Here is a 25,053-nt window from a genome sequence, read left to right on the forward strand (position 1 = left end):
CTTCCTGTTCTCCAGCTTCGTTTTTAGGGCGTGTTTGATGATCTTGTTAACTGCCTCGACCTGCCCGTTCGCTTGGGGGTGATCTACGGCTATGAAGCTCTTTTGAATGCCTAGTGACTCACAAAATCGAATGAACTGCTCGCTGGTGAATTGAGTCCCGTTGTCCGTAATTATCTGCTGTGGGACCCCAAACCTGCAAATGATATTATCCCAGACGAATTTTTGTACCTTGGAGGTGGATATTTCAGCGAGTTCTTTCGCTTCGGCCCACTTGGTGAAGTAATCTACCGCCACGATAGCGTGCTTGCAGTTGGCTCGAGCCGTTGGGAGCGGCCCGATCAGGTCCATGCCCCAGAAAGCAAATGGCCACGGGCTGCTCATCTGTTAGAGATAGGCCGGAGGAGCTCGCGGGACTTTAGCAAACTGTTGGCACTTTTCACATCTCTTTACCAGCTCTATCGCATCATGTTTCATCGTGGGCCAATAGAATCCCTGCCGAAGTGCTTTCTGGGCTAGTGACAGAGCCCCAGCGTGGTTACCGCAATGTCCAGCATGTATTTCCTCCAACACGATCCGACAATCGGGGCCCTCGATACACCTTAACAGTGGAGCTGTGAATCCTCGCTTATACAACACCTCATCGTGGATACAGTAGCGGATAGCTCGAGCTCGCAGTCTGCGCGCTTCGAGTTTGTCTATTGGCAGCTTTTTGCCCCGTAGATCTTCCAGAATAGGACTCATCCATGAACCCTGGGGCGCGCCAATCTCCATCGTCTCAGCCGATTGTTCCGTGCTAGGGGCAGCTAGAAATTCCACCAGTATAGCCCCCAGGAACTTTGTATCTCGCGCAGTTGCTAGTCGAGCTAGTGCGTCCGCATGAGAATTTTGAGAACGGGGAATCTGCGTACCTCGAATCTTGGGAGAAGGGCCAGAAGTTCGCGCGCTTTGAGCAGGTATGCCACCATCTTTGCACCTTTTGCTTGATATTCCCCTCGTATTTGATTAACGACCAGTTAGGAGTCGCTGAGGATTACAACTGCTTCAGCTCGTACTTCTTTTGGCAGGTGTAGCCCTGCGAGCAATGCCTCGTACTCTGCCTCATTGTTGGTAGCTCAGAAATCGAATCGTAGGGCACAGAGGATCTTGTGGCCCTTCGGGCTGATTAACATAACTCCATCCCCAGCTCCTTGATCGTTTGACGATCCGTCAACATATAGTTCCCAGGATGGTCCTTCCGAGGCTTTTTCTCCCACTTGGGCTGGTCCAGTGAATTCAGCAATGAAATCCGTGAGTGTTTGTCCTTTGATAGCCGTCCTTGGTCTATATTCCAAGTCGAACTGAGCGAGCTCGATTGCCCATTTCAGCAGGCGACCTGAGGTGTCGGGTTTCTACAAAATCTGCTTCAGGGGGTACTTGGTCAGAACGTCGATCTGATGGGCTTGGAAATAGGGACGCAACTTCCTCGATGTTGTGACTAGGCAGTATGCGAGCTTCTCCATCAGTATGTACCTTGTTTTCACATCCACCAACCTCTTGCTGACGTAGTAGACGGGGTATTGCATCCATTCTTCCTCCCGAACTAATGCTGCGCTAAGAGCGTGCTCTGACACTCCCAGATAGACGACCAATTTTTCCCCATCCTTAGGTTTTGAAAGTAGCGACGCTTGCCCCATATACGCCTTCAACTACTGGAAGGCGAGCTCGCATTCTTCACTCCAATCGAAGCCTTGGGCCTTCCTTAACGTATTGAAGAAAGGAATACACTTGTCAGTCGCTTTGGAGATAAACCGGCTCAGGGCAGCGACCTGACCGGTAAGGCTCTATACATCATTCTTCTTTGTGGGAGATCTCATATCCAGCAAGGCCTTTATTTTCTCCGGGTTGGCCTCAATGCCTCTGTTGTTGACCATGAATCCCAAGAATTTCCCGAAAGCCACTCCAAAAGCGCACTTCAGTGGATTTAGTTTCATGCGATAGCTTCTAAGGACCTCGAACATTTCTCCTAAATCGCGAACATGATCTGCGACCTGCTCAGATTTAACCATCATATCATCGACATATACCTCCATTGTTCTCCCAATCTGCACTTCGAACATTGTATTCACGAGCCTCTGGTAGATGGCCCCAGCATTCTTCAGTCCGAACGGCATAACTTTGTAGCAGTACAGCCCACGATCGGTGATAAACGACGTGTGCTCCTCCTCGCTAGAATTCATGGGGATCTGGTTGTATCCCGAGTAGGCGTCCCTGAAACTGAGGAGCTGGTGGCCCGCTGTTGCATCCACGAGCTGGTCAATCCTGGGATGGGGAAAGCTGTCTTTCGGGCAGGCCTTGTTCAGGTCGGTGAAGTCAATGCAGGTCCTCCATTTTTCGTTCTTTTTCTTCACCAGGACTGGATTGGTTACCCAGACTGGGTATTGGGCTTCTCTGATGAATCCATTGTCCAAGAGCTTATCCACCTCCTCTTTAAGGGTGGCGTAACGCTCTGGAGTCATTGGCCTCCTCTTCTGCCGCACTGGTCTGTAGCTGGGGTCCACGTTGAGCCTGTGCGACATGACCTCCGGGGCTATGCCTACCATATCTTTATGGTTCCAAGCAAACACGTCCAAGTTAGCCTTAAGGAATTCAACCAATTGATACTTTACCTCAGGGGCCAGATTCTTTCCGAGCTTCAGACACCTTTCAGCATCCACTTCGCTGGCCGGGACTTCTTCAAGTTCTTCCACCGGGCTGGAGGCTTTGTCACAATCCACTTCTCGAGGATCCAGGTCATAGTTTACCCCGCTCTGACTTGAAGGTCGCTGAGCTCCTTCTGCGACCACGTTCACTCTCTTTCCTTTAGCCCCCATCTTGACCGCGTCCTCATAGCAGCGTCTTACGAGGTGCTGTTCTCCCCGCACGCATCCTGTTCCATTGTCGGTCGGGAACTTGACGGTCAGAGCCCTAATTGAGGAGACCATGTCCACCTCGTTCATCCTCGTTCATCACCGGCCGCCCGAGCACGACGTTGTACGCTGAGGGACAATCAATAATGAGGAATTCTGTCATCGCCGTTGCTTCGCGACCTGGGCTCCCAACAGTGAATGGGAGTTTAACCCGCCCTATGGGAACAACTGCGTCTCTCGTGAATCCGTAGAGCGGCTCTGGGGACGAGCTCAATTGCTCGGGCCCTAGTCCCATTTGGTCGAAACATGCCCTATACATCACGTTCACCGAGCTGCCAGTGTCTACCATTATTCTTCGTACCTCCATGTTGCCGATGCAAGCACGAATGACAAGGGCCTCATTGTGCGGCTAGTGTATGTCCCTGGCATCATCTTCGGAGAAGGTGATTTCTTTCATTGCCACCCTAGTTCGCTTAGATGGTCTCGTCTGCTCAACAGATCCTGCTATCAAGACATGATTAGCTTCGCGTACACACCTTTCATGCGACCTGTTCGATGTGCCTGCGAGGTGAGGTCCACCGTGGATTGTGCAGATCGTTCGAACCGCAGGCGCATGCTCATCCTCGGGGGGAGGTCATTGATTCGTCTGCTGGGGTGGCTGGTTTGTAGGTCGCACCATGTAATCTCGCAGCCGGCCCCTTCGAATCAGTTCTTCAATTGCATCTTTTAGGGCGTAGCATTTGGAGGTGTCGTGCCTTACCTCGTTGTGGTACGCATAAAACTTCTCCCGGTTTCTGAACTTATTGGGAGTTTTAATCGAGTTTGGCCTCCCGAAATCTTCTCTCCTCTTTTCCATAGTGAAAATCCTCTCTTGAGAATCCGATAGGGTCGCATAGTTGTTGAAACGGCCCTGCCTTGGAGGTCGCTCCTCCCGCTCTTCCCGTTGAGCTCGCTTGGCTACCTCATTACTAGACCGCTCATCACGGTTATCCCTTCCATTTCCCCCTTCGTTTCTTTTCCTATCTCGGCTAGAACTCTCGGCTTCCTCCTTATGTCCAGCGGGCTTCTTCAAACTGAATGCCTCTTCCCACTGGATCTTCTTTGCAGCTCACTCATAGAACTCCCCCATATCTGTAACGTGGGATTTGTAAATGCTCTCATAGAGCTTCCTGTCTTTCCGGAGGCCTGCCGAGATGGCCGTCAAGATACTTTCATCAGAGGGACTTTCGACGTTACTCACCTCGCGCCGGAACCTGGCGATGTAGTCCTTGAGGGACTCGCTCGACCTTTGGAAGACCGTGGCGAGGTGGCACGGAAGAGCGAGCTGCCGCCTCAGTGCCCTGTACTGACCGAGGAACCTCCGCTGGCATTCTTCCCAACTGCCAATGCTGGGAGATGGAAGGCTTCTGAGCCAAGAACGCGGAATGTCTCCCAAGGTCGCGGGGAACATTCGGCACTTTACCAGCGAGCTAGTGGTTTGCAGGTCCATCTGGACATTGAATGCGTCCAGATGGTCATAGGGGTCGCTGTCCCCATTGTACTGAGGTATGCTTGGAACCTTGAATCTCCTGGGGAGAGCTTCGAGCTCGACTTCTCTCGTGAACGACGTCCTCTCTCCGTAGCCACTATTTTGTCCACGAGTTCCTTGCCGTGCCTCCAACTCTTGCACCCTTTAGAGCAACTCCTCTACAGCTGTGTCCTGGTCCGCAGATCGCTGGGGCTGCGGTTGCCTGCTTCCTCTCCCTGGGGAGCGATATAACGGGGAGTTTGTACTTTTGGACTTTGAGTTGGAGGAATTTACTGACCCTTCTGGCGAGGGAACTTTGTCAGCTTCTCTTTCATTTGGCAGGGGCCTTTCCTCTCGTGGGTGGCGAGCTCTCCGGGGTGATGGTGGTTCTGGCTGTCTCGGGGCCATTTGCGGCTGAGGCCGGGCAAGGGCCCTGAACGCCTCAGCGAGCTGCCTTACGGTGTTTTCCAGTGCTTCCTAACGTTGCTGCTAGGCTTGAATCACCCTGCTCTGTCAGTTGGGGCGGCAGGTTGAGCCGGAGCCCGCGGGGGCATTCCAGCAGTGACTCCGGTAATTAGTGGAATCGAAGTTTCCGTTGCTGGGGCAACGGACCCTCCGACAGACGGATCATCGTGAGGTCGGTTGTCACGATTTTTCGGCAAATCGATGATTGCATCAGAGCTTCGCGCATTCCTTCCTCTCGCCATTGCTATCGATCAGTGCGGGGCCCTCCTTCTAGCGCCAAGATGTTGACGTACGAGAACCGTCAACCGAAGTTCGAGAGCCCGCAATGCAATAACAGGTGCCGAAGAGTAAGGAACAGAAGAAAATGAACCAACAATAAGCACACAAGATTTTTACGTGGTTCGGGTCGAATGATGCCTAGTCCACGGCTGTTCTCTGGTTATTCTGGCAGAGTCACAGTATGTAATTTTGTGATCGATCCCTTTACAGTGGCGTCTTCTTCTCTATAAATAGAGTCGTGTTGTTTACAATTCGAATCAGTTCTAAATATCGAAGGAGTTTATTCCGTTGATGGCGCTTTCCTTATCGGCTCCGGAATATCAGGGATAGGTTCCTTGTCTTCAGGGATTTGAATTATTTCTGATAGGCAGGTGTATATCGCTTCTGATAATTTCGCGGTCTCCTAGCTGTTCTAATCTTTGGCGCATCCTTCGGCGAAGCGGAAGTTGTGATGTTGTGATGCTGGGATGTTGTTTTGAGGGAGCTCGCTGTCTTCAAGTGACCTGACTTTTTACCGTGAGGTTTCATTGGTGGTTCTCGATCTCTGGGCCTGGCGAGCCTCTAAGGAACTTCGGCTGGCCTATTGTGCCTTGGGCATTTTGGGTTCGCCCTGCACAACCGAGTCCAGCCCGTCAGTTGAATTCCGGAGATCGCCCATAACATAAAGTAAATGCGTTTTTAGTATTTTAAAAAACTCAAAATTCAAAATAGATTGAAAACAATAGAAAGAATACGACCTAAACTTTTTATGGATGCCAAGAATATTGAAATGAAGTAATATTTGTGATAAAGAGTATAAACGTTAAAAAGATATTCGATATGTAACTTTCTATCTCATTGCCTTTCTATATCCATGTATACAAAGAGATAATTGAGTGAATAATGAGATAGATAACAAGATATTTGGAGAGATTAAAACCAACTAAATAGCTAATAAGAGATAAGGTTTTAAGTTGATGAGAATTAATGAGTGGGATAAGATCACAATCTTAAAATTAATTATAATTTTTTGAAAAATTAGCCTAATTAATCTCACAGTATTACTTAATAAATTTGATGTGTTATAGTCAAAAGTTCGTTAAAGATAGAAAAAAACTTAAAAGTTTAAAATAAATTTTTATATTAAAAAGGTGTAATTTTTCCCTAATCATGCAAAATGTAAATAGAATTACTCCAATATTACGAATAAGATAAAATTAATATTTTAAAATTAATATTAAATTAATGAAGAGACTTTACAATGAGTTTTTCATTATAAATAAATTTATTATTATATTTAAATAACAACAAAATTAATATTACAAAACTTAGTCAATTCCTATGATTATCCCTAAAAATTAATGGCTAGTTGGTACGCTAAGTGGCAGCCGATGCTTCATTATTGTGTCCTATTTTTCTAAGTGGGTCGGACCCAACATGTGGAGGCGGGGCCCCTGATAACTGACCTCTTCGAACCTTTATGGGAGACTAGGGTTGACCCGTGACAAACCCGTCATAAAATACGGGAATCCGAATTGTTTAATATCGGGAGTTATATACAACAACAAAATTACATATGTGGGTTGGACCGAATTCGTGAGTGGAGCCCCTGACAACTGACCCGTTTCGCGCCTTTTGAGGTAGACCAACATTGGCCATCCAATATGTTGAATTTTTTTTATCACTTATATTTAAATTAAATATTAAATAAATAAAAAGTCACGTAATTTTTTTATAAAAATTATTAAATAAATTTAATAAATATAATAAAAAATATTTTTGGGTAAAATACTTCTCATATCTTATTTTCTTTTATCTATATTTTAATTAATAAATATCACTTTAGATAATATTTATTAATCAAGATATGTGTCAAAATAAGTAAAATTTAAAAAATATTTTAAAAAATAATAATTTTTATTAAATTTATCTAGCAACTTATTAAAAAAAATTATGTAACTTTTTATTTAAAAATTTTACAGATAAATTTATCTAAAGGATGAAGAGATAAATTTCTTTAAAATTTAACATATAAGAAAAAATATTTCCTATTTCATAAAAGTGTAATTCCTAATAAATTTTAAAAAAATTAATAAAATTTTTAAAATATTTTTTAATCTTATAATGAGCATTACAAACCAATATTTGGATCGATTGGACTGACGGGTCTGACTTGATTTTAAAAACATTAGTTTAACCGGAATTAATTAAAAAATATTTTTTTATAAAATTAGTATTACTTTTTAAAGAGAGATAAACGTCGCCACTCTCTCTCGCTCTCTCGTGGCCAGACAGCCGGAGGAAGTGCTCTCTCTCTCTCTCTCTCTCTCTCTCTCTCTGTGTTGCGTGCGCCGGGGAAAAGTTGGCTGCCTGAATATTCCGCCGGAAACCGCCTCAAGATTCGGAGCGGCAGAATTTTACGGCGAAATGTGGAAGTTATGGTCATTGTTGCATCTTTTGCACCTTTCCTCGGCGATGTTGGCTTCTGCGAAGACACGTAGCAATGGAACCACTTTGTGGAAGACATTGAGCGGTAAATTCCTTCTCTCTTCGTTGTCTCTTCGTTTCAAAATTTTTGTCGATCGCGTTTCCCGACCTCTGTTCGGTTTCCGAGAAACAGGGAGGGATGAATGTTTGATACCAAGTCTTCTCATGTTATTCATTTCAAGAAGCGCTCCGCTGCAGTGAACTCGTGAGTCGTGATAATGATAGATTCTTTTGTGTTTGGAAGAGTGGGAAGTAATTAAAGGTGAAAAATGGAGGTAGATTATCTTTGTTCAGGAGGATTTTTATTGGCTTTTGTTGAGAAAATATTTGTTTTTCAGAACATGTGCTTCAGTTTGTGTCCATTATTAGTTCCTTAACACTGTGCGTTAACTTTACTTTTTAATTTTTAATTTTAAGTTTTAAATTTATTTTTAATTTTTTATTTTAGTAGTCTATTTTTAAAAAATTAAAAATACGTTTTCTAATAATTTTGAAAATTATTTTTTAAAATAAAAAATTAAAAAACGCTTTTTCTTTAAAATTTAAAAAATAATTTTTTAATAATATTTTATTCAATAAATTTGATTATTTAGTAAATTAGAAATATTAATGTTAATATATTATTAAAAAAATATACATTTTAAAATTAATGAATTTTATAATATTTTTTATTATAATAATAAAATATAAATAAATAAATGTGTTTTGAGTTTATAGTTTGTTTTGAATGAAAACACTCAAAATAATTTTTTATTGTTTCGAAGTTTTTTTTATAATTTTTTTTATTTTTAAAAATATATTTTTAAAAATAATAAAAATAACGTATTTTTATTATTTTAAAAAATTAAAAATTAAAAATAACTCAAAAACAACAGAGATGCAACCTTAGATTTTAAAGTTTACTGGATTTTGAAATTGTTGTGCTTCAAAGGTAGAAAGGAAAATACTGAGTTTATTTGTGCTGTTTGGAATACAATCTAAGGTGAAATGTTGAGGGCCATATACTGACAAATTAGGGCTAAAAAGAACTCTTGAAGTTGACATTATATGACAGTTCTTCAAACAGATTCCGCCTACCCAGTACGTTTTTAGGTTTGAAATATTGAAGCATTTCATTTTGCTTCTGTTGATGAATATTTGCCATTGTATGTGTAGCATAACAGAGACTCAGATGGCTACTGTAATAATCATGATTTAGAATTTAAATTTGACTGTAATTTACATTTCAAAATTAATTGTGATTAGAATATATTTATAATTAAAATTTTATCTTCATGGCTCATCTTGTGATCAGACTATAGACTTGTATAATTTTTTTTATATATATTTATAAATAAGTAGTAGATTTTTAAATATGCATTAGATATTTTAGAATTATTGTAACAATATTATCATAGTGATATTTTATTCTTTTTATTCATAATTTTTCTCAATTTAAAATTTTTACTTAAAAGTTTTGTATTCATTTGTATATTTAATGATTTCATCAATATAGTGACAAAAAAAAAATCATGACAATAGAATTTGTAGAGAGGGAAAGTTGGAGTCGAGGCAAAGAGAGATTGACAGCTGATAGAGAGTCTACCGGTGGAGATAAGCATCGGGTGGCTTGATCCTCATGAATGTGTTGACCGGGCTCGCATAGGGACTTCTGAGGGTATCTTTGGAAACTCTTAGAATTGGTCTTCTGTATGCTAGGCACATAACTGTGCTCACAGACACAAGTTAAAAAATACGCGGGGATTCTTCGTCTATGTATGTCTTCCTATGCTTAAGTCAGTACCAATATGAGAGAGCGATAGACAAGTAAAACATGTTATTATTAAATAGGGAACATTTATACCTTTTGGGAGTTGATCATGATACTGTTATGGAGCATCAGGGATGAACTTACACATTAGTGATAACTGGATGGCTTTAAGAGAAATCCCTTCTAGAAAGTCAGACAAATTAAGGGACTCCCTGAGAGAAGGTGAGACTCAGAGTGAGCTGCTGAAGCAAGGTCTCGGCCCTAAAGGTTCTGCCCGGGCAAAGCACCGAGCTTGGCAAAAGGTGCCTTTTGGATCTGCTTAGCTCTGTACATGGGGTATACGCAGGCTAGGTAAGGTGTTCTCTATAAGGAATTGTAATGGGAAGCTAGGGGAAGCAAAACAATACACGGGGTGGGGGGGGCACCGGGCACTAGGAGACTATAAGGGCCTTGGACCATTCTAATAACAAACCCCACCCTTAAGCCATCCCTCTGGTCCTCCCATTGGCCCGCACACATTCATATACATATATATACCTTGGACACAGAAAGTCCATGAGAGCATACATGCCATACATATATAAATATTTGACATAAGGGTTGGGTCCACAATACACTTGGGAGACATACTTTGCTATATATAAGGTTTAGAATATTATAGACTATAGGCTGCTCATAACTCTCTGGCTGCCACACCTACAGAGATTCTCTCTCTCTCTCTCTCTCTCTCTCTCTCTATATATATATATATATGCTAGTTACAGGTTGCTGGAAGAAGAACCAGCTCGTTGGAAGGGCCGAATCGGAGCTCGCGGGGAGGAACCTCTCGGGGACGAGCTTCTCTCCGAGAGGCCTTCCCGAGAGAAAGCTCTCGGGAAGAGGTCACTCGGGGAGACCTCGTCGAGAGCAGAAGCAGAGAGCTCTCGGCGAGATGTCTCTCCGAGGGACCTCGCCGAGATCAGCTTATCGAGGGGGCCGCGATCCCTTGCGGAGGCGACTTCATGGAGACCCGAACCTTTCCGAGAGGACACTTCCGAATGAGGGAGTTGCAGCGGCGAGTTGCTGCGTTGCTAACAGGATGCAGCTCTCTCGGAGAGAGCTGCCATGGCCACCGAAGGATGGCCCTGCTTTGCCGAGAGAAAGCCGCAACTTCGGAAGGCTTCCCGCTAGGGGACACCGAGAGAGAGAGTCATCTCCGAGAGGGAGAAAATCCTCTCGGAGAGGTGCTGCCGAGAGGGAGAAAATCCTCTCCGAGAGAGAAAAATCTCTCTCGGAGAGAGTTCGACAGAGAGCGCGAGAGAGAAAAACGCGGGAGAGAGAGAAGCCCATGAACAGTGAGCCTTCTCCCTTTATATAGGCCCTCCCAACTTTGCTTAATTACACTTTTCCCCCTTTAACTTCTATATTACTCATTTGTTCTTCTATTCAAATAATTTCTTCGCCGTTCGATCACAATTCTTCTAGGGATTGAAAACCCGATCTTGGTACCACTTTTGGGATTCATTCACCTAGGCCAAATGACCAAAATACCCCTAGATAACTAATAATCGAAATACTCTTGGGGTCAAAATAACCGAAACATCCTTAGGTAAACGCTCGGAAATTCTATGGCACAACACATCATGATTTATTTTTAATCTTAAATTTATACAAATTAGCAACAAAGCGATTGGATTAAAGCATCAGCATCTTTTAATCTCAGTTGTCAAATATGCAAACTTTCATCTTCTGTAATACCCAGTATTACATGGTATTGAAAAATAAATAAATTTTAATTATTTTGACAAGACCTCAAGTGGTCCGTGAAGTCCGAAAGTCGATTTCAAGAAATTAATTAATAAAAATTATTGAATTTGCGGCAGGAAGTACCCCGGGACTTGAATGTCCAGGAAAAAGGACAAGAGATTAGTGAGGGTCTCGAGATGAGGATAATGATGCTGGAAGTAGTCCGATCGGGAATAATTTTTGGAATAAATTATGTATAAGCTTGAATGGGAGTCAGTATCAAATGGTTGCAGGGGACCCTAGGGGTGGTCCGATTTTGCGAGTGAGGCAACCCTGAAGTGTTTTTGGGTGGAATAGAGTTCTCGCGTAGGCGCAAGGACAAAATCGGTCTTTATCGAGTAAATGCTGGTAATTAATTTTGAGAAAATCAAGAATCTAAGTGGCTTGAGGGTAATTAATTTAGGTCTTGGTGGGCCCAAATGATATTATTAAAATTTCTAAGTGGAATTAAGAGTTCTCAAGTGAAATTAATGTGATTAATTGGGGAATTAATGTAATTAGTGTATTATATATATATATGTATATATGGCTGTGTGCGTGAGGAAGCTTCAAGCTTTCTAAGTGTTTCTCTAATTCTTGAACTGAGAGAGAGAGCCGAAGGTAGAGAGGGGGAAGAAGATCGCGAGAGCTAGAGAGCATAGCCAAGAGAGCTCGCGCGAGAGAAAGAATGTGAGAGAGAGGGAAAATCGGCCATGGCAGTAGCTGCCATGGCCAACGATTGAAGCAACGGCAGTGGCCGAGGCAGAGGCAGCCATGGCGTGCTTTGCGACAGGTGGTGCTGCGAGCAGGAAGTTAGTGGCCGGTGATGGAGACAACAGCAGCACGAGGGCAGCCAATGGCGGTTGTCGCGGCTACCAGGCGTCGACGTTGGTGGTTGGAAGCAGCCGAGCAGCAGGACTTGCTGTGCGCGACGATGCTGTTGTTCAGGATGGAGGCGCGCGCGAGGAGCTGTGGCTGCTCACGGCGGAGGCGGCGTTGGCCAACAACGGTAGAGGCTAAGAGTGGTCGGCGCTAGTGCGCACAGGGGGCGCGCGAGGAAGACGATGAACAGGAGCCGCGCGCGGGAGAAGAATGAAAGGAAAAGAAAGAAAATAAAAGAAAAAAATAGAAAAAGAAAATATGAAAAATCTGAAAAAATAGGAAAAATTCTGAAAATTTTTAGAAAAATTGGGAAAAGGTCTAGAAATTAATTTGGGGCTTGAGGTTTATGCCGGAGGCTCAAATGGGAATTTGATCGCATTATGGCAGTTTGATGGGCAATGCCAGTTTGAGCGATTAATCGATTTTCTCTTCCAGATTGTTTGAGGTAAGTAAACTAATTTCTTTTCAAGTTAAATGTTTTATGTGAGATGTTGTGAAATAATGAAATGTGAAGAGTTGTTTGGATTATTCCCTCGGTTATGGTTGATTGGAAATTGTTGATGGATGGTTCTGATGGTGTGTGGCGAAGTTGAGGGCATTGGTTTAATGCCGAATGTTAATGGAATTGGGTTTGTGTGTGTTTGCATCTAGGTTCGATCGGGGAGGCGGTGATCCTAGAAGAGCTCAGAGTTCGGGTTGACGTTCTCACCCGTGGCAGATGAGCCTTCAAGCCAGGTAAGGGATGCCCCAAGTGGTGGGGTTTTGCTTGCATTTATAAGTGTTTATTTATGAATTGCATGTAGTGGTCACAGTTGCATGATGTGTGTTATAGTGTACCTATGGCCATATGGATGACTAATGTTGTAGGAATGGTTGGTCTGTGCCTTAACCTAAGGAGGTTATGAGGGCATTGAAGACTACCCATTTGCATTGCATTATGCATTATATGTTCTCTCATGCTTTATTTACTTATGCATTGCACCCTTATTGAGTCTTTATAACTCATGAGGTTTTACCTCATGTTGTAGATGATACAAGTCTAGATGCAAGCAGGGGTGGTGTCGGGAGGCTGTTATGGCAACTAGAGGTGTTGCCTGAGTTGTGTATTTTATTATCTCTTGTATGTATCCATGTGGTGGTATGTATATGTAACAGCCCACTTCTTCAAGGCGTGTTATGCCTTAGGAAATTTGGTCATTTTTTTTTCTTTTCTTCTTTTTATCTTTACATTATCCCGAAATTCCCTAAGACCTTATCTAGTATGAGATATCTACACTAGAAAATAAATACAAAGCGGAAGCTGAATCGAACTTGCTCATATAGTAATAACTAGACATGACATTCATTACAAAGTTAATTCATAAGCGTCTGACAATAAATACAATGTACATAATTCTTAAACTACTTATATTACAACATAACATGGTACATTTACTCGCTTCTTGACGTCTCGTGTCACTATATATCACAAATCTCGGAATCATCTCTACAAGTCCCGACTGGAACGTTGAATGTTCTAGGGGCGAACCCAAGTTAGATGATGAACCATCTAAATAAGGGTACATAATGCTATGTTATGAGTGTATGCAATGTCTTTCATCGTAGGTGTCAACTGCACCCCTCATGCTACCTACCATTTTAGCGGCCACCTCTTTCGAAATCGGGGTGTATGGGTGCACCCTTGGTAAGGCAATAGTGCCAGTTCGTACTCCCTACAGCCTCATATGCGTGTGATCGATGATATCAACGTGTATTTATGCATTTCATAGTCATGTATGCAGTCTACGTGATGGATACATATCAGGGCATGTCAATATGATGAAAATATTTTCGAGGAAGTTCCACTTACCTTCTAGAGCTTAACGGGCTATCTCGATATCCGTGTCTTGTCTTAATTTGCGTGCCAACCTCAAAATTTGTGCGAGTCTCTTCAAATTCAGCCTCAAAGTACCCTAATCACCATAATTATTTACATAAACATTAAAACCTATTTTTTCATAATTTTTGGCATTTTCTATAATTTTCTCTCTATTTCTTTCTATTTTTTTCCTCAATAAATCCAAATTAAATATTTCTAAAATATTTTCTCAAATATTTCACTACGAAAATTCATAAAATAATATTCTTGAATTTCTGAAATTTTCTAGAAGATTTTACTTAACTTAATTCAGCATCTCCGATTTCCTCGATATGCATGCCCTATCCTTGAAACGCGTGCCCGGGCTATTTTTCTCGCCAAAATCTCCGAGATATTACTGAAATATCATTTCCTATTTTTTGAAATTTTTTCGGGATTTTTCTTCCTTTTTCTTCCATTTTTTTCCTTTTCTTTTTTTTCTTTTCTTTTCTTCTTTTTCTTTTTCTCCTCCTTCTTCTTCCTTCTTCCTCTTCCCGCGCAACCTGCAACTTCTTCTTCTCTTTTCCTTCTTCCTTCTCTTTTCTTCTTCTTCTTCTGCCGGCCCTGTCGCCGCCTCCTTCGGCCGTGGCCGCCCACGCCGGCCTCCCTCAGCCTATCCAGAGGCCGCCATACAGCCCCGTCGACGTCGGCTGCGTTGCGGCCCAGCTGCTGCAACGCAGCTTCGCGGCTGCCATGGCTGAAACCAGCCATCCCAGCTGCCTCCGACTGTTTTCGCTGTAGCCTCCGGTGCCTCCGACCGCCTCCGCGTTGCTGCTCCGCTCGCACAGCCTCCGCACTGCAGCCAGCCTCCCTGCGTCGCGACAGCCATGGATGAAGCTCGCGGCCATGGCTGCCCAGCTCTCTCTCTCTCTCTCTCTCTCTCCCCCTTGCTTTGATGCTCTCGGCCGCCCTTAGGCTCTCTGCCCCTGCTCTTCCTCTTGGCCGAACGTCTCTGCCTATTTATAACCAAGGAAACTTGGCCACCACTCCAGCCAACTTTGGCGTATGAAACACTTAAATTCCCTTTTGCAACTTGGCCGCCAAGCATATCAGAAAATCTCCACAATTTTTACTGCCATTCCCTTAAATCTTGCTGACATTCTCTCCCAATTGCAGCAAACTTTCGACCAAGAAAATGGCCTCACACGCACACGCGCGCAACCATTTATATCTATATATACTATATATATATTATATATTACATTTAATATATATAAAAATTATGCATTAACCTCAAATTTTATCTTAAATTCATTAGAATAATTATCTAATTACAATAACATCCTCAAACATTGAATTAATTGACATTACGATACTGAAAACACGAAATTAATAACTTGAAACTTAGTTAAAAAGACGATTTTTCCCCAGTGTTCTTATCGGGCTATCGTTTCATTCTGAAACCACTGAAGGGTTGCTCGTTACGCAAAATCGGAGCCCCCCTAGGGTTCCGTTGATTTTTTGGGAGCCTCCTATGACGATTCGGTTTTACAGCCTAATTAGCAGTTGTATTTTAGCTATACCGAAAACTGTTCCCGATCCGATTTCTTTTGATACCATAATTCCTAACTTGGAACGCATATCGAGACCATATCATTTTCCTTAGAAAATTTCACTCCGAGGCCTTCCCTGCGGTTGATCCGGTACCTGAAATTACTATAAAATCAATTTTTCGGTATCCTAAACTCATCGAAATTACGTGGCAACTCATACGAACATGGGGTATTACATTCTCCCCTCCTTACAAAAATTTCGTCCTCGAAATTTGCCACATGTCCTAAATCTCAAAATTCATCATTGAAATTAACACCTGACTGATCAAATAACTAAAGAAGATCGAAACTTGTGAATACCAATGCGTATATCAAAATCCGAACCCTTGAATTGACCATGCTCATCAACCATAGACAAGTTCACTTGTTAACCATGCATACCTTTCAAATTATAATTGCATAACTCGGTCCTTGGGCCACGAGTTTCCACTCGAGTTCCTATCTAAGTCGGTACTTACATCATTATAATGAGCCCACGACTCTCATATCCACATTCTCAATTTTTCAATTTTCTTAAGTCATCCTGACATTTCTTTAATTCTGACGTCATTTATTTTGAATCAATCAATCATGCTTTGACAATTTTCCAACCTTACACAAAGTCTCTGATCTCAATACATCTTTAATCAAATCGATCCTTAAAGAAATACTTTTATGTCGACAAACTATTTCACGTACCATCGAATTCAAAATATCACAAATATACGTCATCACATATCCTTGAAACTAGCTATGCCTTACCTTAGGTCATATCAAACCTAATCATTGCTTGATCTTTACTCGAGCCAACCTATTCGAGGTTTCTTATAACTGTTGTTTCCTCATTCTCGTAGGTATTTATCACCTGATATAACCTCAAGTTCCCTTCTATTGCCCATAATCATCTTCTAATCATGTCATGTAACTATTTCCTCAAGAAATTTCTAATAGATTCTATCTGTCTCCAAACTTAATCTTTAATATCGATCAAAATCTAACGTTGTCTTCCAAGTCGAGCAATACTAATTTCTTTGCATCGCTTGTTCCTTTGTTACTTGATCGCCAAACTAATAACTCCTCGAACTTTTCGAAGTGATCCTCAAATAACATTCTATATTATCAAATTAATCATTTAATCCTCAAATTACTCTTCTAGTAATAACGTTTTATGTCAACTAACTTTAATCATGCTCGATCCTTTTTTTGGAGCTACTTACTCAAGTTACTGACTTTTGCTTGAACCAACCTCTACTCAAAACATTTGGTTCGTCTCTCGAAACCTACTGGGATATTTGACCTTTCGGAACTTTCAATCCTTGACCTTATCTTCACGTTCCCGACACAGAGCCTCATGCTCTCATCATTTCTTTCTCGATTGGCTCACGACTTAGCAAGCCAGTCTCAGTCCCAACATCTATCGCGACGTTCCCTAACATTATCCTCAATGTTTCTCATGTGTCTCCCTATCTGAGGAGTACACTAATATATCCTCGATTACCATGTGACTTCAATGCAAATGGTACTTTGATCAAATCATCAAATCATAATTCCATTTCCGATTTTCGGAATGTCTCATCCCTCGGTCGCACATCACTCGCAATTACCCCAGCCTCTTGCAACTGTTTATAATTTATCAAATTTGAGGTAAAGATATCGACTCTTAATTATCACCTCTTTCAAAGCTTAATAATTTTACGTCTTCGTTCAAGCTACTTATAACTAAGCATCTAATAATCTCAAGTTATTTATTGGCAATTAAGAAATAATCCTATTAAATCTTCCGAGAATACCTCATGGTTTTTTTTTTTTTTTTAATCACTGACATCATTTTAATCATCGCCTAGCTACACATCCTCGATTTGCCCACCAGGAATATCTTAGACTAATCGTCTAGCCTAACAAGACCTTTATTCTTCAAAATCAAAAATTCTAGATCTCCAATAAATTTTGATCTATTAAGAACGCGGTATTTCCTACTATAATCTGACATCCTGGCACATTTGCCATTACTTGTCTCTCTCAAGCATGCCAAAGACTTTCAAAGACATCTATTCGTAACCATACCACTAACTAGAGTGGGTAAGTACCCATGTCTCCCATGGTACTCCAATTCTTAGGAAATTCCTCGAAAATCTGAAATCGATTCATCTTTGAAGATCTCTATTCAAATCACGTCACCTGGTTCCAAAAACTCGCAAGAACTCTTTATCGAATGATACTTTAAACCTCAAATAACAATTTAGGTCCACATACCGATGCACAAGGCATAACTTATTCGCGAGTCTTCTCTTACAGACTTTCGAATCCTCAAGCCCACTTGACACATCGAACCGTAGTCACAACCTCTATTGGCTAGGTCTTCTTATCATTAGGGTCGATACGACCTATTAAGCAACTCTTTCATTTTTCGATACCCGAACTCTATTCAAACCGATGTTGCTAAGGCCTTGAACTTGTCATAGTCTCGTTTACCGAGAATTCACTGACTCTCGCATTTTGATCTTTAGATCCAGCTGACTACAGACACACGACCATCCATGACCCTATTGTCATACTAGATACCGAGGTATTCTATTCCTCGAGCCTTGCACTGTTCGTTATGTCACCCATTCCCAAGATGACTGCGAACCCTGATATAATTCTTTAAATACGACACTCGATTCATATGCAATCCATTTCATTTTGGGTTGATTCTATGGCCTCAATCAATCACAGCTAGTGGTACACTTCGCTCTTAGACCATTGAGACTTAGACCCATCCAAGGTACAGACCCTACTGGGCTGTCATAGATCTTCATCATCTGGTCATCTCCCAGGCAGTCTGCTATGATGTTCTGATCGACGAGCTTCCCGTGCAAGCCATCTATCAACTATTTACACGTGGGTCCCTAAATCCAGATCTGTCACTGTGAACACAAAACCAGTAGTGCCGTCACGCTGCTAGGGTTCCCTATCCCGTTTCTACAACAGTTGTACCACCGCCAGCTTATCAATCGATGTAACTCATATGCCATCACTTGGCCATTTTCGGCCTCTTGTTTGACCCAATTCGTTGGATCCCTGATCTTTGCATCTCATTACCGAGACACTAAATGATCCTCGAAAATACTTATCATTTGATCGTAACTCTTTAACTAGGCCATGTCACATCAAATTAATCATCCATGATTCAATCATCCTTGATAACCATAGTTATCTTATCATATCTTTTATTATAATGGCCTCTAATTGACAGTCTCTCTCGAATCCATAATCACGATTTACCAAGTCAACCTTACACCCGAATCATATCATCAGATCCTAACTTCAATAGCTAAATCATTGTATTAGCTTCCATCAGGCTTTTACTATTCACCGAGAATAGTAATCGTATACCGGAATAGTGTTTGTATGTGAATAGTACACCAGGTAAGTTCCCAGGAAAGAGAGGTGGGTCACAAATGGACACACTTAAATACCAAGTCTTTCCTTAGTCAGAACTTACCTAGACATGCACTTCCACTACTCAACACTGAAATCCAGTAACCTCTAAGCCTTCAACCGACAATCCTTGAATCTCCAATTAAACCGACAATCCTTGAATCTCCAATTAAACCGACAATCCTTGAATCTCCAATTAAAAATTTCGTCTTACAAACCATAAATCTCTTTCCCTTAAGCCTCCCCTTGGGGTTCCTACTAACTGATTCTATCAATATCGGATCCTCTTAAGTCTCCAAATTGTTTTTCCCTAATTTCCAAATAGGGTTTAACTCAGGTATCAACTACATCCGAGTCACTTAGGGCTTCCAATAATCTTAAGCTCTGATACCAACTGTAACAGCCCACTTCTTCAGGGCGTGTTATGCCTTAGGAATTTGGTCTTTTTTTTTTTTTTTTTTATCTTTACATTATCCCGAAATTCCCTAAGACCTTATCTAGTGCGAGATATCTACACTAGAAAATAAATACAAAGCGGAAGCTGAATCGAACCTGCTCATATAGTAATAACTAGACATGACATTCATTACAAAGTTAATTCATAAGCGTCTGACAATAAATACAATGTACATAATTCTTAAACTACTCATATTACAACATAACATGGTACATTTACTCGCTTCTTGACGTCTCGCGTCACTATATATCACCAATCTCGGAATCATCTCTGCAAGTCCCGACTGGAACATTGAATGTTCCAGGGGCGAACCCAAGTTAGATGATGAACCATCTAAGTAAGGGTACATAATGCTATGTTATGAGTGTATGCAATGTCTTTCATCGTAGGTGTCAACTGCACCCCTCATGCTACCTACCATTTTAGCGGCCACCTCTTTCGAAATCGGGGTGTATGGGTGCACCCTTGGTAAGGCAGCGGTGCTAGTTCGTACTCCCTACGGCCTCATATGCGTGTGATCGATGATATCAACGTGTATTATGCATTTCATAGTCATGTATGCAGTCTACGTGATGGATACATATCAGGGCATGTCAATATGATGAAAATGTTTTCGAGAAAGTTCCACTTACCTTCTAGAGCTTATCGGGCTACCTCGATATCCGTGTCTTGTCTCGATTTGCGTGCCAACCTTAAAATTTGTGCGAGTCTCTTCAAATTCAGCCTCAAAGTACCCTAATCACCATAATTATTTAAATAAACATTAAAACCTATTTTTTCATAATTTCTGGCATTTTCTATAATTTTCTCTCTATTTCTTTCTATTTTTTTCCTCAATAAATCCAAATTAAATATTTCTAAAATATTTTCTCAAATATTTCACTACGAAAATTCATAAAATAATATTCTTGAATTTCTGAAATTTTCTAGAAGATTTTACTTACCTTAATTCAGCATCTCCGATTTCCTCGATATGCGTGCCCTATCCTTGAAATGCGTGCCCGGGCCATTTTTCTCGCCAAAATCTCCGAGATATTACCGAAATATCATTTCCTATTTTTTGAAATTTTTTCGGAATTTTTCTTCCTTTTTCTTCCATTTTTTTCCTTTTCTTTTTCCTTTCTTTTTTTTTTTTTCTTTTCTTCTTTTTCTCCTTCTTCTTCTTCCTTCTTCCTCTTCCCGCGCAACCTGCAACTTCTTCTTCTCTTTTCCTTCTTCCTTCTCTTTTCTTCTTCTTCTTTCTCCCTCTTCTGCTTCTTCTCCTTCCGCCATCGGCGCATGACCAGCTTCGCCCAGCCGCCGAACTGCCTTGCTGCCGGCCCTGCCGCAGCCTCCTTCAGCCGTGGCCGCCAACGCCGGCCTCCCTCGGCCCATCCAGAGGCCGCCATACAGCCCCGTCGACACCGGCTGCGTTGTGACCCAGCTGCTGCAACGCAGCTTCGCGGCTGCCATGGCTGAAACCAGCCATCCCGGCCGCCTCCGACTGTCTTCGATGTAGCCTCCAGTGCCTCCGACCGCCTTCGCGTTGTTGCTCCGCTCGCACAGCGTCCATGCGTCGCGACAGCCATGGCTGAAGCTCGCGGCCATGGCTGCCCAGCTCTCTCTCTCTCTCTTTCTCTTGCTTTGATGCTCTCGGCCGCCCTTAGGCTCTCTGCCCCTGCTCTTCCTCTTGGCCGAATGTCTCTGCCTATTTATAACCAAGGAAACTTAGCCACCACTCCAGCCAACTTTGGCATATGAAACACTTAAATTCCCTTCTGCAACTTGGCCGCCAAGCATATCAGAAAATCTCCACAATTTTTACTGTCATTCCCTTAAATCTTGCTGACATTCTCTCCCAATTGCAGCAAACTTTCGGCCAAGAAAATGGCCTCACACGCACACGCGCACAACCATTTATATCTATATATATTATATATTACATTTAATATATATAAAAATTATGCATTAACCTCAAATTTTATCTTAAATTCATTAGAATAATTATCTAATTACAATAACATCCTCAAACATTGAATTAATTGACATTACGATACTGAAAACACGAAATTAATAACTTGAAACTTAGTTAAAAAGACGATTTTTCCCCAGTGTTCTTATCGGGCTATCATTTCATTCTGAAACCACTGAAGGGTTGCTCGTTACGCAAAATCGGAGCTCTCCCTAGGGTTCCGTTGATTTTTTGGGAGCCTCCTATGACGATTCGGTTTTACAGCCTAATTAGCAGTTGTATTTTAGCTATACCGAAAACTGTTCCCGATCCGATTTCTTTTGATACCATAATTCCTAACTTGGAACGCATATCGAGACCATATCATTTTCCTTAGACAATTTCACTTCGAGGCATTCCCTACGGTTGATCCGGTACCTGAAATTGCTATAAAATCAATTTTTCGATATCCTAAACTCATCAAAATTATGTGGCAACTCATACGAACATGGGGTATTATAGTATATATACCCTTGTGAGTGAATGTATGTGTTGTTGAGCGTTAGGCGTATCTAATTGTTGTAATCATCATAGTGTGATAGATGATTGTAAGATTGCTTGTTGTATGTGGCATAGTTGGTCAAGCTAAGTTTATGATATGTTTAAATGTAAAATTTTTAATTTATTTATTTTTATTTTTTAGCAACGGGGTTAACTCCGTCGCTAAATTTTAATTTTTTATTTGATTTTATTTATTATTTTTTATTTTTTAGTGATGGGGTGGCCCGTCACTAAATTTTAATTTTTTTTATTTTTATTTTTTAGCTACGGGGTTGACCCCTTTGCTAAATTTTAATTTTTTATTTATTTTTATTTTTTAGCGACTGGGTTGACCTGTTGCAAAATTTTAATTTTTTATTTAATTTTTTTATTTTTTAGCTATGAGGGTGGCCTCGTCGCTAAATTTTAATTTTTATTTAATTTTTTTAATTTTTTATTTAATTTTTTAGCGATAGGGTTGTCCTTGTCACTAAATTTAACTTTTTATTTAATTTTTTTTATTATTTAGTGAGGGGGTTAACTTCGTCGCTAAATTTTAATTTTTTTATTTAATTTTTTTCAGTGACAAGATTTCCGTCGCAGACTTTAGTGATGGGTTTTTCGTCGCTAAATAAATTTTTTTTTAAATATTAATGACGAAATAATTTCGTTACTAAATTCCGTCGCTAAAAACTATTTTTCTTGCAGTGAGTTTTCTTGTTGCCACTAGTTCTCCTATCATCGTCGACCGCCATCAATTTCCTCTCAATTGTCATCGACAGCATAAACAACCTTTAGATTGTAGTTTCTGATCGTCACGATCGACTGTTCGTTGTCTCCGGTTGATGTAATAGTCTTTTCGTCTTTTCTGGTCGTTTATTTGTCTTCTTTGGCTGTGGTCCATCAACTGACCGTCTCATTTTTTCGATTGACGCGATCGATTGTCGATTTTCCTTTGACTTCTCTAGCCACCTATTCGGCTTCAGCGGCCATCGCTATCGACCATTGGCCTTTTCCTAAGCCTTTTACCATTGTTGCCGATGACTCCGCCATAACCATCAACTTCCCCTTTCAACTTCCGCCATTGCCGTCAACTGCTCTCCACCATAGTGACAGTCTTCTGCCATTGCCATTGACGGTACTGCCCAAATTTGTCCGGATCTGACAGATTCAAATTAGATCTGCTAAGATCCATTTGACTCGTTTAGATCTGTCTAGCCTAAATTTGACATATTTAGATTAGATCCACCCAGATTTGATTCATTTGGACAATATTTGATTTGCCAAATCTGTTTAGCCCAGATCTGATAGATCCAGATATGTCTTGCTCAGATTTGTTGCCCATATCTGCTATCCTGGTTTGTTTTTAGTTGGGTCTTTCTTTATTGATCTTTTGACACTATTTGAGGTTATTTGATCTTGGCCATAGCAACCTTAAAATATGATATTCCATTGTTGGATTAGAATATTAGATTTTCATTCTTAAGATTGATGAAACTGCCTCTAAATCTATTTTTGTTAAGCTAACTGTGGTGGGGTCATTGATGGAGAATAGATTTTGCTCTCTTATGGAGAAGGATATGGACAACCCTTCTCTTGGGGATTTGAATCTTTCTTTGAAAGGAAGATGTGTTGATGAGTCAGATATGGATATTGAGAATAAATGTAAACGAGGTTGTGTGGAGAAGGAGGATTATGCATCTGACATGACAGATAACTCGGGGTATATTCCTATTAAATCCAAGTCTCTCTTAAAGAAAGAGAGGAAAAAGAGGAATGTGATAGAGAAAGCTCAAAAGAGTTTCAAAGATTTAGGATCGATGATTATTGACGTAGCTTGATGGTGCTAGCCTTTTGCATATTTTAATGTGAATATGATGCTTGCTAGCTTTGTTTTAGAGTCGTTCTTTTGTGGCTTTTCTCCTAGTTTGTTTAGTTTTTTGTGGTTGTCAGGGTATACCCTAGCGTTAGCTGTAGACGCTTTGCGATTTTTTTTGGTCAATATACTCTTACTTATAGAAAAAAATATATTAGATTTTCATTAAGGTAGAAAAATTGTATTTGAGTAAAAAATGATACATTGAGAAAGTTCTGATTAAATTCAACATGAAGAAGGCTAGAACTGTAAGTACTCTATTGGCTAGACATTTTAAACTTTCATCCAGCTTGTTTTCACAATCAGATGTTGAAATTGACAAAATGTCACGGATTTCATACTCTATTGTAGTGGGGTGTCTCATGTATGCTATGGTCTGTATACTCCCAGATTTGGCTCATGCAATGAGTGTGGTTAGTAAATATATAACTAACCATAGTAAAGAACATTGGAAGCAAGTTCAATGGATTTTGCGATATTTACGTGGTATTGCGGATGCCTATTTATAGTTTGGAAAGACTAGAGATGGAGTCATAGATTTTGTTAATTCTAATTTTGTAGGAGATATTGACAAAAGAAGATCGTTTACTAGGTATGTTTTCACATTTAGTGGTTATGCAATCAGTTGAAAAGCTACCTTATAGTCCATTGTTGCATTGTCTATTACTGAAGTTGAATATATGACAATTGCTAAGGCTATTAAAGAAGTTATTTGGTTGAAAGGGTTGATTGCATAGATGTTAAAGGCGCATCTAGGCGCAAGGCGCCAGTTCGGCAGTCGAGGTGATGCGTTTTCTAGGAGGTGCGCCTTTAACATCTACTACATAGATGTTAATTTTTTTCCTTTAAAAAGCCACCAACTCTCTCTTTTTAATCCTCTCTCTTCTATCTCTGCAAACCAATTACTGTCCATTGCCCGCACCCCATTGTCCATCACCATCTTGTCTGATTTCTTCTTATTATTCTTATTCTAGTATCTGATTTCTTCCCTTTTCTTTTCTCTATTCCAATGCTACATACGACATCTACTGTCACTTCTGTCATTCACCTTCATTGTGACTTGCTGCCACCACCACCACCACTTCTTTTTCTGATTTGAACCCATAAGATCTAGCTTTTGGCGATGAAATTAGATTTGGATTTTATCTTCTACTTCTAATTTTTCTAGTGGCAATGTGTAACACCCGGTGTTACAGGTGTTAAAAGAATGAGAAAGAAAGTGAGAAAATTCCAAAAATGCCCTTGAGAAGGTGTTGGATCCTTGAGATTGAGGGTGCCCTATAAGAGGGGTATTTTGGTAATTTGGATAGTGAAGTCCAATAAAGGGTAATTTGGTAAATTGGAAATAATTCCTAGGTGGAATTAAGTATGGAAGTGAATTAGTTTCCATTTTGGATTATGTG

At 40.9% G+C, this 25,053-nt stretch overlaps 2 protein-coding genes across 4 annotated transcripts in view; one reads left to right on the top strand and one right to left on the bottom strand.

Moving 5' to 3' along the window:
• Window positions 1-384: 384 nt before the first annotated feature.
• LOC127792296 (uncharacterized) lies at window positions 385-1,673 on the bottom strand. The gene is made up of 2 exons (XM_052322748.1): window positions 1,414-1,673; window positions 385-979 (listed from the first exon to the last, which is right to left on the bottom strand). The coding sequence occupies exons 1-2, from the start codon at window positions 1,671-1,673 to the stop codon at window positions 385-387; spliced, it is 855 nt and encodes a 284-aa protein (XP_052178708.1).
• A 5,717-nt stretch (window positions 1,674-7,390) lies between these two features.
• The window catches only part of LOC127792381 (glycerophosphodiester phosphodiesterase GDPDL3-like), a 47,105-nt gene continuing 29,442 nt past the window's right edge, over window positions 7,391-25,053 (top strand). For 2 of the 3 annotated variants that reach the window (XR_008021119.1, XM_052322854.1), the window contains exon 1: window positions 7,391-7,648. Coding sequence is in view for 2 of the 3 variants with exons in the window: in XM_052322854.1 (XP_052178814.1) it covers window positions 7,543-7,648 (106 nt within the window). In the remaining variant the exon portion in view is untranslated. The remainder of the gene's footprint in view (window positions 7,649-25,053) is intronic. The other variant, XM_052322855.1, reaches the window with a different exon arrangement.

This window comes from Diospyros lotus, chromosome 15 (assembly GCF_014633365.1).
Source record: "Diospyros lotus cultivar Yz01 chromosome 15, ASM1463336v1, whole genome shotgun sequence".
In the NCBI taxonomy this organism is placed as follows: domain Eukaryota; kingdom Viridiplantae; phylum Streptophyta; class Magnoliopsida; order Ericales; family Ebenaceae; genus Diospyros; species Diospyros lotus.

What these genes read in the sequence shown, in the direction of transcription:
- LOC127792296 (XM_052322748.1), bottom strand. Translation starts at nt 1,673, where the DNA reads ATGGGGCAAGCGTCGCTACTTTCAAAACCTAAGGATGGGGAAAAATTG. An exon ending in CAGATCGACGTTCTGACCAA is followed by an intron (nt 980 to 1,413) that starts GTACCCCCTGAA and finishes GGGAATATCAAG; the next exon opens with CAAAAGGTGCAAAGATGGTG.